Source organism: Cnephaeus nilssonii (genome assembly GCF_951640355.1).
Source record: "Cnephaeus nilssonii genome assembly, chromosome: 22".
NCBI lineage: Eukaryota > Metazoa > Chordata > Mammalia > Chiroptera > Vespertilionidae > Cnephaeus > Cnephaeus nilssonii.
Window position 1 is genome coordinate 22,783,748 of NC_137093.1, and position 15,017 is coordinate 22,798,764.

Below are 15,017 nucleotides of genomic sequence, written 5' to 3' on the forward strand. Positions count from 1 at the left end.
GCCTGACTGGCATGCCTCAGTATGAACCAGGAGGTCATGGCTCGATTCCCAGTCAGGGCACATGCCCAGGTTGCGGGCTCAATCCCCAGTTTGGGGCGTGCAGGAGGCAGCTGATAAGTGCTTCTCTCATCATTGATGCTTCTAGCTCTCTCTCCTTTCCTTTCTGAAATCAATAAAAATACTTTTTTTAAAAAAAAGAAAGAAAAGGGGTGTGGATACAGGCAGGGAAATCATTGAGACCATACACATTTTGCAAACAGTGTATGTACCATGTACCCCAAGGTCCATGCACAAGAGTGGTCCCCGGGTGGGGATGGTTTCTTGGTTATGACCCCAGTTTCCCTGAGTTCCCATCATAACAGCTGGATAAGGTAGGCAGTATTTCACACACCTCCATTTTACAGAAAAATACAGTGAGGACCAGAGAGGTGAAGTGGCTTGCCTGAGGTCACAAGGAAGTGGTAGAGGTGGCATTTTGAACCTGGGTACGTGGTGGTTTCATGTAGCTGTAAAATGGGCTCTTTTTGCTCCTGAGAAAATTTTATTTGTTCACTTCTGGCATAAGGATGATTTTCTCAGTGTCGCTGGAGAAGCGGATGGTCCTCCCCTGTACTTTGGTCGTGCGGGGCCACCTGATGACGGGCAGGATGCTGGCCAGGACTGCGTTGAAGATGGCGGTCACATAGCCCCAGCCCAGCTGGCACTGTCCACTGCGGTACACAGAGGAGGCTCCACAGGCCTCCTTGGCAAATGGGGAGGCCAGGCCGATAGGGAAAGCCAGCAGGCCCACAATGGTGGTGGTGGCTGGAGACAGCAAGGAAGGAAGCCAGTGAGTCAGGGGCTCTAGGCTAACCTTCCCTCCTGGGACTCCCTCACTCATCCACCCTCCTGTCCACCCATCCATCCGTCCATCCATCCACCCATTCGTCCCTTCATTCACTTATTTATCAGCCTGACCTTGAAATTTTTTATTAAAGTATAGTTGGCATTCAATATAATATTAGTTTCAGTTGTACAACTGAAACAAATAGTGATTTAACATTTATATACCTTACGGTGTGATCACCACAATAAGCCTAGTAACAGTCTGTCACCATGCAGTTAATACAATAACTCTTCTTTCCTTTTATCCACCCATCACTCAACTATTCGTCCATCTACTCATCCACCCATTCAACCATATTCTCATTCACTCATTCTCTCCAGCCCTGTCTGCCTATCCATTCACTTATCCAAACATCTAGCCACCTGCCCACTTAGCCACCTGCCCGCCTCCCATCCATCCATCCATCCATCCATCTCCACCTTCCATTCATATTCCAATCTGCCCATTCATCCTTATCCATCTACTAAGACATCCATTGTCCACTTACCAATTCATCCACCCACTTATCCGCCCACTCATTCATTCATTCACCCGTCTACCCATTCATTCACCAGAATTGTTAGAGGTGCTGTTGTGGGCACTGAGGATGCTAAGGAAATGGGCTGGACACCTCCTCACGTTGGGCACTCCCAGTGCAGGAGAATCAGGTGAACCCTCAGCCCCCCTTGCTGCTCCTCAGCCACACCAGTCTCCTTGCAGTTCCCTGCACACCCCTGCGCTCTTGTCTCCATGCCTTTGCCCCTGATGTTCCATTACATGGAATGCCTTTCTACATGTGACCAACTCCCACTTGTCCTTCCAGACTCAGCTCAGGTGATGCCTCCTCCAGGACATCTTCCTTAACATCCTTCACCCTCCTGGAATTTTTCCTTGCACCCTGTGCTCATCCCTATTGCACCAAATATCTATTCGTTATACATGCCTGATACACCCCATCCTCACTAGCCACTGTGCAAGCCTGGGACCAGGACTGTATCTCCAACTATTGAGCATCTATTCTGTGCAAAGCACCGTGGTAGGTGCTGGTGATATTGAAAAGACAGACATATCCTCACCCTCATGGAACTGACGTTCTCTTGGAGAGAAATGGACAGGAATCAGGAAAGCAGATAAGAGATTTCAGGTAGTAAGTGCTGTGCAAAACACAAAGCAAGACAAGAAGGAGAATCTAAGGAGAGGGGAGCTCCTACCTGGGGCCATAGAGGACCTCTCGGAGACAGAGCCCTTAATGAAGTAGGGAAGCAAGGGAAGTGAAGATGTGAGAACAGGCCGAAACCGGTTTGGCTCAGTGGACGGAGCGTCGGTCTGCGGACTCAAGGGTCCCAGGTTCGATTCCGGTCAAGGGCATGTACCTTGGTTGCGGGCACATCCCCAGTAGGGGGTGTGCAAGAGGCAGCTGATCGATGTTTCTCTCTCATCGATGTTTCTAATTCTCTATCCCTCTCCCCTCCTCTCTGTAAAAAATCAATAAAAATAAAAAAAAGATGTGAGAACAGGATTCCACGCAGGGGGGACAGGCTGGGTGTATCTGAGCGACAGACGGCAGGCCGGGGTGGCTGGAGCACGTGGAGGCTGGCAGAGGGGGTCGGAGGTGAGGCTGGTAAGAGAATGGGGAGTTGGTCAGGTGGAGCCTCATAGGCCACCATAAGGAGTTTGGATTTTACTCCGCGAGACAGGACGTCAGTGAAGGTGGATAAACCTGTCTGGTGGCAGGATGTGATGTCAGTTTTCACAGGGCCCATTTGGCCAGTGGGTGGCCAACATTCTAAGGGGCCAAGGTGGCAGGCAGCAGAGGGGCCCCTGAGGTGGTGGTGGTTCTAATGCAGATGAGAGATGGTGGAGAATTAACTGGGTATGATTGCCATCAAGGCCTGGGCTAGGTCATTACAGAGACTAAGTGTGAGTCAGAGAAAAGCAACTGTTCAGAACAGAAGCACCCCTGCAGTCGCACAGCTTAGCGAGGGGAGCATAGGCTGTATTTCAGCGTCTGTCAGCCCTCTGCTGGCACCCTGTGCAGTACCCACACTGCCCAGCTGTGTGTGGTGGTCCAGGTAGAGATGATGCAAAGTGGACGGATAAGAGAGAAATAAAGGGGGACAGACTATTAGGACAGACTATTAGCTCAGGGCAGGAGAGGGTGATGTTAAGGATATCATCCCCTCTGCCCCCACCCCTGACCATTTCTGGCTTGCTAAAGGACCAGGAAGAAGAATCTACACTCACTCCTAGGGCTTATCTCTGAGATTTGACCCAGGAGGCCAGACTCTGCTTACAGGTTTTCCCCTTCCATTCATCGTCCATTCCACAACATGTCTGGACTGCTTACTATGTGACAGTGGGTTTACCTGCAGCTGCCTGCACCCCCCGCATTTTGCCACTGCCCCTCCTTGGGCACAGCTCTCTGGGGGCCAGGACCCAGGACAGGAGGAGAATTGCATGGAAGGCCACCAGGAGCCAGCCTCCCAGGAGAAGCGCAGCTGAGACCTGCCAGGAGGAGAGAGGAGAGAGGGTGTTTGGGTGGGGGCAGGAGGATGTTCCCCTGCATATTGACCAGCTACTGGGTCCTGGAAACCCCAAGAGGTCTGTGCTATTATCCCCATTTTACACGTCAGCAAACTGAGGGCCAAGGAGGTAGAGTCATTTGCCTCAGGGCACATGGCTATTTAGGTAGTAGAGCCAGGATTAAGATCTAGACGTACAACCACCACACCCGACTACCTGCTGTACGGCGGATCACCTTGGTAGTGACCGGTTTTGAAGGGTATAATTTTCCTTACAGGCACTGGACTGGGAGCCCTGCCCCCACTGCCCCCATGGTTGAATTTGGTAATGTGCCTCCTAACAGAGACTTCCAACACCTTGGCTGTGGTTTTCCACCCTAGCATGCGTAGAGGGTGGCCAGGTAGGTGTGTGCAGGTTGTACACTGCACCACTCGGACGCACTGGGATCCTAGATTTGCATATTGATTACCGTAATTCTCCAGCAGATGGCAGTATAGTGTCCTGAAGAAGGGGCCCCTTGTCTTAATTTGTACAAAGGTGCTATATGGGCTGACAGCTGCTTTTAGAATCATCCTGGGTGTTTGCTAAAATGCAAATAGCCAGACCCGACCCCACGGCTACAGAGTCAGAGGCTCAGGTCAGGGCTGCTGGTGGTGGTGCAGAACTTGGCTTTGTTTCGCTCACATGGGTTTGATAGTCCTCCTTCCCCCACACCCCAGGTCCCAGTGAATTGATGAGCAGAGGACTCACCTTCCAGGCAAAGTCCGGAATATCATCCAGGGACCTGAAGATCCCACAGCTCTGGTTCCAGCTGTCACCCTGAGGCCAGGAGCAGTAGGAGAGGACGCCAAAGGAGAAGGTGGGCGTCTGGAACCAGGCAGGGGAGAGGAGGCTGAGGGCCGAGATGCAGGTCAGGGAGAGTCCCAGAGCAACCCACACGCTGCCCACCATCGTGGCGAGTCAGTGACCTGGGGGTCAATGAGCAAGATTAGAGGTGGAGACAGTGGGGCAAGGAGAGGAACGGGGCGTTCAAAGGTGCCCCCCCTCCCCCCACTCCGGAGCCAGGGATGTGGTTCTGTGTTCATACCCCAGGTCATCAGACTCCCCTCGACCTCACGATGCAATGGGAGATGCTAACAACTGGTGTGGAGAAGTGGTTCTCCCCAACAAGTCCTGGAAGTAGGGACCCCAAATCTCCGAATAAATGTTAGTGCTTAGACCTTTGAATAATCCCACCCTGCATTGCATGTCATCATCACTGCTCCATGCAAGGCCCCCTCATTTCCGTTCATTCATTCATTCTCTCTGTCCATCAAGCCTTGCGCTGTCCAAAAGGACTGTTTCTCTCTACCCAGAGGGGTCACCTTTTCTAAGTCACACAAACATGCTGTGTTTCTAGCAACCACCCTGCCCTTTAACCCCTGCCCATCAGTGACCATTTCAATTATCTAATGTGTATCTTTTTGTTCGGAGGTATTTTTGCAAAATTGATATTGATCAGTATGCAGGTATCTTTCGTTTAAGTAAATGGCATTATTTTAGAAAACCACATGGAGACCCAGAGAGGTTATGTGACTTGCCCAAGATCCCCTGGCAAATCGGGAGAACTGGAAATAGAAGCCAGTACTCCTGCCCCTGATGTATAGAAAGAAAAACCCCTTCTTCCCCCAGCCGTATCCCTACCACTCCTCTTCCCCAAGTTCGTGTCCCTGTGGCTAGATCTGAGAGAGAGAGAGGAGGAGCAGAAGGTGGGGAAGGAAGGGAAGGACTCCAGCGATGGATGGAGAACTGAGAGTGAACCCCGAGGACAGGGAGAGGGCGATAATGGAGTGCAAACTGCTACAAAGGGAAGGCGAGACCCCACTTCAACCACTAACCAGTAAGCACCCCTTAGCATCCCCTCCACCCTTCCCTGAAGGGGTGAGCATGACACCCCTCCCTCACACCCTCCTCCCAGCCCCCTCCAACACACACAGCAACAGAGAGTTTATGACATAACCTCGTGCTGCGAGGCACGTAGAGTACCTGCTGTAGAGTTTTCCAAATGAGGAATGTGGATGCCACGGTGCTTCCGGTGGTCCTGGGGGACATATTCCGATGGCACCTGGACCCAGCCTTCAGTGTCACTCAATCGTAAAATGCCGGAATTGTTTAGTTCTCAGTTCTCCTTCCGTCCCTCTCTACATCTAAGACTAAGTCTCTGTGGAAGCTGATGGGTCTTAAACTCCTCTCAGGCATTTATTTGTCATCCTCTCTCTCTCACAAAGACGGAGCCCCGAGCAGGCAGCAGAGTCAAGTGGGGACCTGGGGATACAGCTGGATTTTCCTTGTATTTGTAGTGGTGGCTTTGTGTGTGTGTGTGGGGGGGGGGGGGGTGTTGGCACAAAAGTGATTGCCATTTACAATTAAAATTTATTTAAATAAAAAGGTGAGTCAATATGAAGTCTAACGTACACAATAATAGAGGAGGCAGGAAGGTGGTATGCCTGCACTATCACTGATGGCCAGAACAGCCCAGAGGGTTGAGCCTACCCAAGGTCAAAAGCAGCTGAGCTGTCAGCCAAGCCAAGTGCCCGTCCTTTTCAACCTTAGTTTCACTTTGGGGCGCTAAGCCTGGCCAGCACTTTGCACATGGCAGGAGCCCTGGGCTTGGATGCCGGCCAGTCAATCCGCCATTTCCCGGCTGTGTGACTGGGGCAAGTGGCCCCATTTCTCTGGGCCTCAGTTTCTCCATCTGTGAGAGCGGATTAGGAATCCCAAGGGGCAGGTGGCATTGGGTTCCATCACTGGGCGATGTTGTAGATAGACCACATCCTCCCCTTCCCAGTGCTGTGACCTTGGGGATGTCCCCTCACCTCTCTGGAAAATGGGGGTGAGGTTGTTGTGAAGGTCAGAAGGGATAAAATCACGGGTGTGTTGCAGAGGGGAGGGGAGAGAAGCCTGGTCAGGTAGGTAGGTCGAGGTTATGTTGCCTAGACTTTTTATTCCCAGGATTAGAATAACCTCGTGGCTGCTATCCAGCAAGTGAGAGGTGGCCCTTTGAATGAGGGAAGATGGATTTGTTTTCCCTCCTCCACCAAAACCAGCCTCTCCTTGGCGTTTGGCAGGAGCCCAAGGGGTGTAATTCCAGCCAGGAAGCCGGGGAGCCCAGGCGGCCCGAGGCCCGTGATTTTGCCTCTTTGGCCGTCCCAGTGGCTCTCCGGGCGTTTCTGACCTTGAAAGGAGTTTTGTTCTCCAGATAATGTGCTCAATGTCACCTGGGAAAATCACGCCGACTGTCCAGGTGCCCAGAAAGCTAAATGAGGCATTATAACCCAAAACCACATCCGGCCAGGCTCCCCTGAGCTGGACTCCAAGCTAAGGGACGCCTGCAAGGGACTGGGCCATTTCTCCTCCCGCTCAGCACTTAATTGTCAGTGGCGGTCAGCGCCGTGGTCGGCAAACTGCGGCTCGCGAGCCACATGCGGCTCTTTGGCCCCTTGAGTGTGGCTCTTCCACAAAATACCACGGCCTGGGCGAGTCTATTTTGAAGAAGTGGCGTTAGAAGAAGTTTAAGTTTTAAAAATGTGGCTCTCAAAAGAAATGTCAATCGTACTGAGGATATTTGGCTCTGTTGACTCATGAGTTTGCCGACCACTGGGTCAGCGCTTCTTGAGCACCTGCCAGCCCCGTGCTGACCACGTGGGGCATCTTGTTTCATTGAAGCCTCAGGGCTGCTGGGTGGTAAGCGCTGTTGTCTCGGTTCCCGTTTCACAGATGACAAAGTGAAGGCTAATTTTACACCTGCCAGAGCGGCGGACCAGCGACTTTCACCCAGGGTATCGGGCGCCTGACTCTGGGCCCTAAGCCCAAAGTGAGATTAAAGAATTAGATTAAAAGGCAAACACCCCAGTGGTTTCCTGGGGCTGCCCGGGCGGTCGCCCCTCCCTCTGCTGCAGCCAGGGAGCATGGGCAGTCCTGGGGGAGCCCTCGTCAGCCAGCACGGGAGAGCTGGGACTTGGGAGTTCAGAGGTGGCTGCTAGTGCCTTGTGAGGTCCCCAAGCCAAGTCCCTCTCTCATCCTGGCTTCCATATCCTCCTCGGTCAGCTGAAGGGGTTCATCATTTATTCAGTTTACACGTGCCCAGCTCTGTGCAACCCTCACGGATACAGTGTGAACAGAACACAAGTCCCTGCCCTCAAGGAGCTTAGGGCTTTGTGGGCCAGACAGATAAACAGGATAGAACAAATATGGCCCATCTGTCCTTCCATCCACCCATCCACCCCACCCTCCCACCCATCCACTCAGGAACTGTTCTAGGTGCTGGGGATTTAGCAAAATGACTGCCCTCGAGGGGCTCACACTTTTGTGGAGAAGACAGTAAGAAAAGAAACAAGTCAACAAATAAGGGGCCAGGTGTTAATAAGTGCCAGAGAAAAATGAGCAGAGAAGGGGGGAGGTGAGTGATGGGGCATGGGCATGGAAGCCTCAAAGAAGGTGACCTTTGAGCAAGAGCTGAGGGAGGCAGCCATGTGGGCGTGTGGGGGAGGAATATTCCAGGCAGAGGGAGGAGCAGTGCAAAGGCCCTGGGGTGAGCGGGTGCTGGCATGTTTGAGGAAGCAAAGGCCCAGGTGACTGGAAGGAACGAGGAAGGAGGTGAGTGGTGGGCCTCGTTGGCCATGGAGATCTCTGGCTGTGATTTCTGAGTGAGTTGGGGAGTCTTCCAATGGTCATGAGCCGAGGAGTCACATGACCTGTCTTGTGTTTTAAGATCGATCTTGCTGCTGGATGAAGAGTGGGTGGAAGGGAGGACAAGAGAGAAGCAGTGAGGAGGCAGCTTCAGACAGTCAGGTGAGGGGCGCTGCTGGATGGGGTGGAGGGGCAGAGAGGGAGGGCGGGGAAGGAGTGGATGGAGTCTAGATCTTTGTTGAAGGTCAAGGGTCAAGCCAGCCGGAATTGCTGATGGAGTGGACTTGGAGTGTGAGAGACCTTGAGGAGGCAACGATGCCCCCAGGGCTTTTGACCTTGGCACCTGGGACAGGGGAGCTGCCATTACTGAGACGGGGGAGGCAGGGTTGCTAGGAGAGGGACAGGTATCTGAGTGTGATGAAGCCTAAGTGAAGTTTGAGGTGTGCATTTCACCAGCCCTTTGATGAACAGAAGCGAAAGGCAAGCCCCACACCGAGAGAAGGCGCAGGGCCATGTTTGGGGCAGGCACGGAGCAGGGGCACCTGATCCAGCCGGGGGCACGTGATGTCCAGGCTGAGATCTGAAGATGGGCAAGTCGGACCGGGGAGGACTTTAACCTGCACCCTGTGTCTCCTCCCAGTGAGTGGCACAGCCAAGGAAGCTGGACTTCTGGTTCTTTTCCAGGCTCTGTTACAAGTTGGCTGTGCGAGCTGGGTCTCGTTAGGCAATGTAATGGCTCAGAGCCTCAGTTTCCCCATTGCAGTGCAGTGAGTCTTTGTGTGCCTCCCTCTCCCCCTCCCCCAATTCATATGTTGAAATTCTAACCCCCAAGGTGATGGCCATAGGAGGTGGGCCTCTGGGAGGAGGTGAGGCCATGAGGGTGGTGCCCTCTTGTGGGATTAGCACCTTGTAAAAAAGACCTCAGAGAACGCCCTTGCCTCTTCCTCCTTGGGAGGCCATTATGAACCAGGACGTAGGCTCTTCCCAGACACCAGGTCTGCCTACGTCTCATCTTGGACTTGCCTCCCAGCCTCCAGAACGATGACAGCTAGATTTGTGTTGTTTACAAGCCACTCTGTCTGTGGTACTTTGTTAACAGCAGCCTGAACAGACTAAGACACCCACCTCCAGAAGGATGGCCAAGTCCTACACCAGCAACTTAACCTTTCAGATGTGATGGATTTCTTTGAAAACGGGATTTAAAACGCTGGATGCATTCCCCCATGCAGGCTCATGTACACACACACACACCACATCACACACCACATCACACACACACACACACACACACACACACCACATCTCACACACACACACCACATCACACACCACATCACACACACACACCACATCACACACACAATAGTGTATGTAATTTCCAGGGCTCACGGACCCCTGAAGCCCATCCCCTGGGTAATACTTCCCTCCTGACCTCAGAACACTCTTGCTTCCAGACTCACCGCGCTTCAGGTCAAGCCCCTCTACCGTTGCCTCTTCTGCGTGGGCTCCGGTGTTAGGCTACGTCTGTGACCTCGTACGATGTCTCCTTGCCTCTGAGGGAAACGCTCAGGTCAGTGAACAAAGCCCAGGTGTGTGATAAGCTGGGGGTGTGTGTATGTTTCTTCCCACTTCCTTCAGTCAACAGCCTTTCATTCTAGGCTGTCTGGTGGGCTGGGCAAAGAGGGTAAAGCCAGCCCCAAATCAAAGCGGGCGAGGGTGTGGTGCTTCTGGGTGGAGAAGGCATGAACAGGGATTACCGCTCCACACCTAAACCTCAGGGTGGACCTTCTTGCCACTGTGCTCTCTCCCTTTCTGCCTTGGTCATTCTAGTCCTGCGAACAGATTTACGTATTTCTCTGGGTCCCGAGGCTCTCCCCTGCAGGCTGTGAAAGTTATGGGCACTGCATCTAATGAAAAGTCTTTACCCCAGCATCCGGCGTAAGACTTGCAGAGCGGGTGCTGGTCTTGTTTTCTGCTATGCGCGATGCAGGTGCAACTCCAGCTGGCTCCGGGAGCAATGGGAAATGCATTGGGCTACATGCTGGAAATGCTATGGTGCCGCTTTAGGCATGGGCAGCAAGCAGCTCAGGACCTCGCTCGCTCTCCGTCTCTGCTGGGGTGGCTTCACTCTCGGGCACATTCTCCCTCACGGCGTTGGCTTCTGGTGGCTCCAGGCTGACCTTCTGAGGCTTAGCAACCCCAGAGGGAAAATAAAAAAAGCTCCCCTGCACATAGTTGCAGCAAATATTGTGATGAACTCTCATTGGACAAACTTGGATCACGTGCCCACCCCGGGAGCCAATCACTGTGGCCAGGGAAATGGGATGTTCTGATGGCCAGACTTAGGTCCTGCACCCTAGGATTGGTGTTGAGGGCTGGATATTGGGGACCGGGTAGGCATGTCAGGAGGTTCATTCACCCCACTGGAACTATATGGAGTAAAAGGTGGGGGGGGGTGGTTTTTAGGAGGAAAACCGAGGTGCTGGTGGCAGAGGTTGGGGGGTGGATGCTGGGCAGGTGAGAACCAGAGGTGTCACTGTAATGCTGGAAATGCTGGGTGACCAATGAGCACGTACCCGTTGGAGGGTTCAGTGAACCATGAGACGGAGGTTCAAGTCCCAGCTCTGCCACTACACTCGGGTGACCTTGGTGAGGGCATCTCTGCCTCTCTCGGCCTCAGTTTCTTCGCCTATAAAATGAGGACACTTGGAATAGGTGATTGCCAGGGATTTTTTCCCACCCGTTCAGTCATTTATTTATACATTTTTTCCCCTCCCAATTAATATTTGTTCAAGGGCTTGGGAGTTAGCCCGAGCTGTTCTGATGTTTACTCGCTGCATCAGGCTTGACTGATGCACCTGGTCAGGTGTGCTCAGCTGTACCCTTCCCGGGCACCCAGCGGCACTGGACGCCATGTGGTCTCCGCTTGCCTCCCACCGTGGGTGGCCTGGGCCAGTTGCTGCCGTCACGTGGCCAGCTCCGCCTAAAGTGGCATGGTCTGAGTTATGGCCCAGCCTCCCAGCATCCCCAGCTGTCGCCCAAGCCATCCTGACCGGAATTCTTGGCAGGGGAGGGGAGGACCTCTTGGCCTCTTCTTCCAGACTCAGGTGAAGAAACTGCCTTCCCTTTTGGCTGCCCTAAGGCTCAGGTAACACCACGCAGAAGTGAGGAGCAGTTGGGCTCCACGGTGACTAATGGTGAACAGGAGATGGGACGCGCTGCAGATGAAGTTCTTGCCCTTCATCCCTGCAATGTTTCCTGTGGCTTCTGCGGAGACACCCTGAGTGACAGAACTCTCGGATGTGTTTTTTTGAGACGCTGTGGCCAACTCAGTAAGGCATGATTTGTATTTGTTTTTCCTCCTTCCCTGCCTCACAGCCCCCTTTCCTTCATTTCTGTTGGGTCCAGATTACATCCCCAGGAAAGCATTAGCATAGAAGTTTTGCCTCAGGCTCTGTTTTCTGGGGGAACTCAGAGATGCTGGCTGTGTGACCCTGAGCAATTTACTTAACCTCTCTGAGCCTCAGATCCCTCGTCTGCAAAGGGGAGATAATAATAGAGCAGCTATTATAGGATTGTTCAACAAATGATAGTTTTCATTAGTATCACTACTTTGAACCAGGTGCTGGTTGTATCATGTGAAAACATTTATTCAACATTGAATTCCAAGAATATTTATTGAGTGTCAACTGTTCCAGGTTCTCTGCTAGTCTCTGCTCCCAAGATGCTCACAGTCTAGAAAGTGAGGCAGAGAAGTAATTGGGCAATTATACTATGGTGTTATCAGTGCTTGAGAAGACTCAGGGGCTAGGCATGGTGGTCAAGGATGGTAGGAATGGCTTCTCAGAGGAGTTGATGTTAAAGCTAAGATCTGAAGGATTTGAGGGAAAATGTTTCAAAGATTATATTGGCTGTCATTATCAAGAAGCAGGTAAATTATAGGAGAAACAAAGTGGATAAATATATGCTGGCCAAAACCCATGAATATGGTCTTTGCCAAGGAGTGTGTGGGTTACTGTTCAATATGGGAACCATAGCCACATATGCCTATTTAGATTTAATTAAAATTAAATGAAATTTAAAATTCAGTTCCTCAGTCGCACTGGTCGCATATCAAATTTTCAGCAGTCATCTGTGGCTAATGTTACAGCGCAGACATAAAACATCTCTGTCATTGCACAAATGCTATTGGACAGAACTGCCAGAGAGTCTGAGAAGAGTCAGCCAAATCAGGACAGACTTCCTGGAAGAGGGGGTTGAAGATGGCAGACAAGGGGTTCTGGGAAAGTCCCTGGGTGGCACTGTCCTCTATCATTAGGAAGAGAAGAGCCAGGACTGGGAATGGGGGGTGGGGTGTTGGCTCTGGAAACAATGTACAACCTGACACCTCCTTGGTCAGAGTATAATCTCTGGGTGTGTCCTGGCTGGCAGCCTCATGCCTGGGAGAGAGGACACAGGAATGAGGGGGGAAATCAGCTAAGGTGGGACTGCCAGGAAGTCCCGCCTCTTCTGGGGCCAGGAGGGCTCTGGGAGTTGTAGTTTGGTACCCCTCAAAGCTTGACAGGGGTAGAAGAGTTGACACTGGGCCTTTTGGGGATTAGAGTTGCGTTGGCGAAGCTGGTCAGGGCTGGGGATACAACTGGGTTTGGGGTTTCCGCAGGTAATGTCAGTAGGGAGGCTATCTTCTCTCTCCCATTCTTAAATTCTAGGATAGAGGGGAGATGCCAAGGTGAAGGACTAAGTTGGATGAGGTGTTGAGGGGCATTCAGTTAAACAGAACCCTCAGCCCACACATTCTGGTTGACTGAGATTTGCCCAGGAAAGATAGAAAGTTCCCATGAGGTTAGAGAGGAGAGGCAGCAGGTATCCTATCAGACCATTCTCTGACTCCTGCCACACACACTTCTCCCTGGGAGTTGAAGTCGTATTTAAAAGCCATGGAATTGGGCCCCATTGATCACTGTGCTCAAGACATCCAGATGATAAAGGAGAATATTCTGACATGGAGCCTCCAGCTCACCGAGGCTGTAAAAGGGGGGTGGTGATTGTAACTTCAAAAGGATTGCTGTGCAGATTCAGTGAAACAGTGGTGTGGTGTGTATGTCCTGTAACAGGAGTTCCCTTTCTACACACACACACACACACCCCATACACACACGAGGTCAGAGAGCTCCCTGCCAATTCTCCTGAGGCCACACTGATGTTTTTCCCCCCTCTCTAACGTTATTGTCTGATTTACAAAATGTACATATGATTTTAGGACCTTCCGTTACTCATGCTCCGTATGTTTCCCTAGGAACACGTGTCACAAATGCAATTAAATTTGTGCAGTTACTGTTGACAATGTGTGTAAACTCCACCAGTGCCTGGAACTTGCAGGCTGCTTTCACCACTATGTCCCCAAGCACCCAGCATACAGTAGGTGCTTAATACAGATCTATGGAATGAAATGAGTCAAGGATAGCAAAACCGGCATTTTCCATTCAAGAGCGACCTCCACCGATTTTCTCAACTTGTCTACACGCCTCACTCCTCAGCCCCCACTTCAACACAATGGCGGAGACTGGCATAGGGCAGGCGCCCCAACTTGGGGAACTCAGGCCAGGCTCCCGGCCCTGGGTGCAGTCTCCAAGCTCGCCACCAGGGGGCGCCAGTGAATCGCGCAGACCCCGCCCGCTCTCTGGCGGGCGAGCGGTTCCATGGGCGAGCCTTTACCGAGCGCCTCCTGAGGTCCCCGGCTGCATTAGGCTCTCGGGGGGGCGGGGGGGGCGCAGACTCGGCGGCGCGTTAGTGTCCGTTGTGGGGGATCCGGGGAATCGCCCAGGGAACGGTGGCAGGACCACGAACAATATTCCGAGTCGGGCACGGCACGTTCCGGCCTCTGGGGCCTGGGGCGTTTCCCCGAGGAGTGTCCTGGGAGGACTCGCGACCTCTGACCCGCCGGACCGTCCTCGGGCCCCCGAGCCCGCGGGCCAGCGCGGGTCCGGCAAGTCACGCTCCGCCCTGGGGCTCTCCGCGCAGGCGCCGCCCGCCGCGGTTCCCATGACGACGGGGGGCGCTTCCCCGCCCCAAGCCCCGCCCCCAGCAGGCTAGGCTGCGCGGGGCCGCGGGCGGCGAAGGCAGGTGCTGTGGGCTGCGGGCAGGTGGCGGCGCGCCGCGGGCCGGCGGTGACGGCGGCTCCAGGGTAGGTTGCGCGGCGGCCGCGGGGGGGTGGGGGCCGGCCAAATGCCCCCTGTCCCGGGCCATCGAGGGGGCTGGGGAGGCTGCGGCCGGCGGTGGCCACTAAGTTCTGCTCGGCTGAGGCCCCGGGAGAAAAGTTGGCAAAGTTGGCCGGGGAAGAGGCGGGGAGACCCAGTGGATCTCCCCGGGCTCCGGGTCTGCGGGGAGGGGGCAATCCCGATTTGGGACCGAGGAGATCTGTTTCCCGAGACCAGGGAGTGGATCCCGCGGGTAGGTCCCGCGCCACCCGGTTGAAGATCCCAGAAGGGGTCGGGGGCCGGCGGCCTGGGGTTCCACTCGGTTCCAGCCTGGGGGTGACGGTGAACGGTGATTGGAGGCTAGAATCTAGTATTCCCCCCCCCCCCGCGCCCCCCTCACCCCTCACGCTGGTCCAAGAGGAAATCTGGTGGTCGGGAGCTGGGGGGTCGCTGCAGATCCGGGGTACCCAGCCTGGAGCTGCTAATATATGGACGTCGGTGCGGGTTGGAGACCCAGGAGGTGGACACTGGGGAACCGGGTGCCGAGCGAAGCGGAGCTCCGGGCAAAGGGATTTTGCGGGCAGCCGGGGCCCAGGAGAGACCGCGCGCCGGGCCCGCGGGCGCCTGGGCTCTGGACGCGCCCTCCCCGCCCGGCCTGCGCTCCGCTCCTAACGCCTTCCCGGGGCTGAGGCACCCTGATCGGTTTAGGGCTCAGGCTCCGGAGCTCCCCGGCGGGTTCCGTCGGTCCCCACCCCTCTGGCGGC

General features: G+C 53.9%; 2 protein-coding genes across 4 annotated transcripts in view; one reads left to right on the forward strand and one right to left on the reverse strand.

Annotated features, from left to right (window-relative positions):
* Window positions 1-541: 541 nt before the first annotated feature.
* On the reverse strand, window positions 542-4,339 carry LHFPL7 (LHFPL tetraspan subfamily member 7; the record flags this gene model as incomplete). The annotated part of the gene is made up of 3 exons (XM_079763176.1): window positions 542-804; window positions 3,232-3,370; window positions 4,139-4,339. 3 exons carry the CDS (start codon window positions 4,337-4,339, stop codon window positions 542-544), a joined length of 603 nt encoding a protein of 200 aa, XP_079619302.1.
* Window positions 4,340-14,159: 9,820 nt separating this feature from the next.
* Window positions 14,160-15,017, forward strand: part of KIAA1671 — a 142,197-nt gene continuing 141,339 nt past the window's right edge. For 2 of the 3 annotated variants that reach the window (XM_079762599.1, XM_079762601.1), the window contains exon 1: window positions 14,160-14,240. The gene's annotated coding sequence lies outside the window, so the exon portion shown is untranslated. The remainder of the gene's footprint in view (window positions 14,241-15,017) is intronic. The other variant, XM_079762600.1, reaches the window with a different exon arrangement.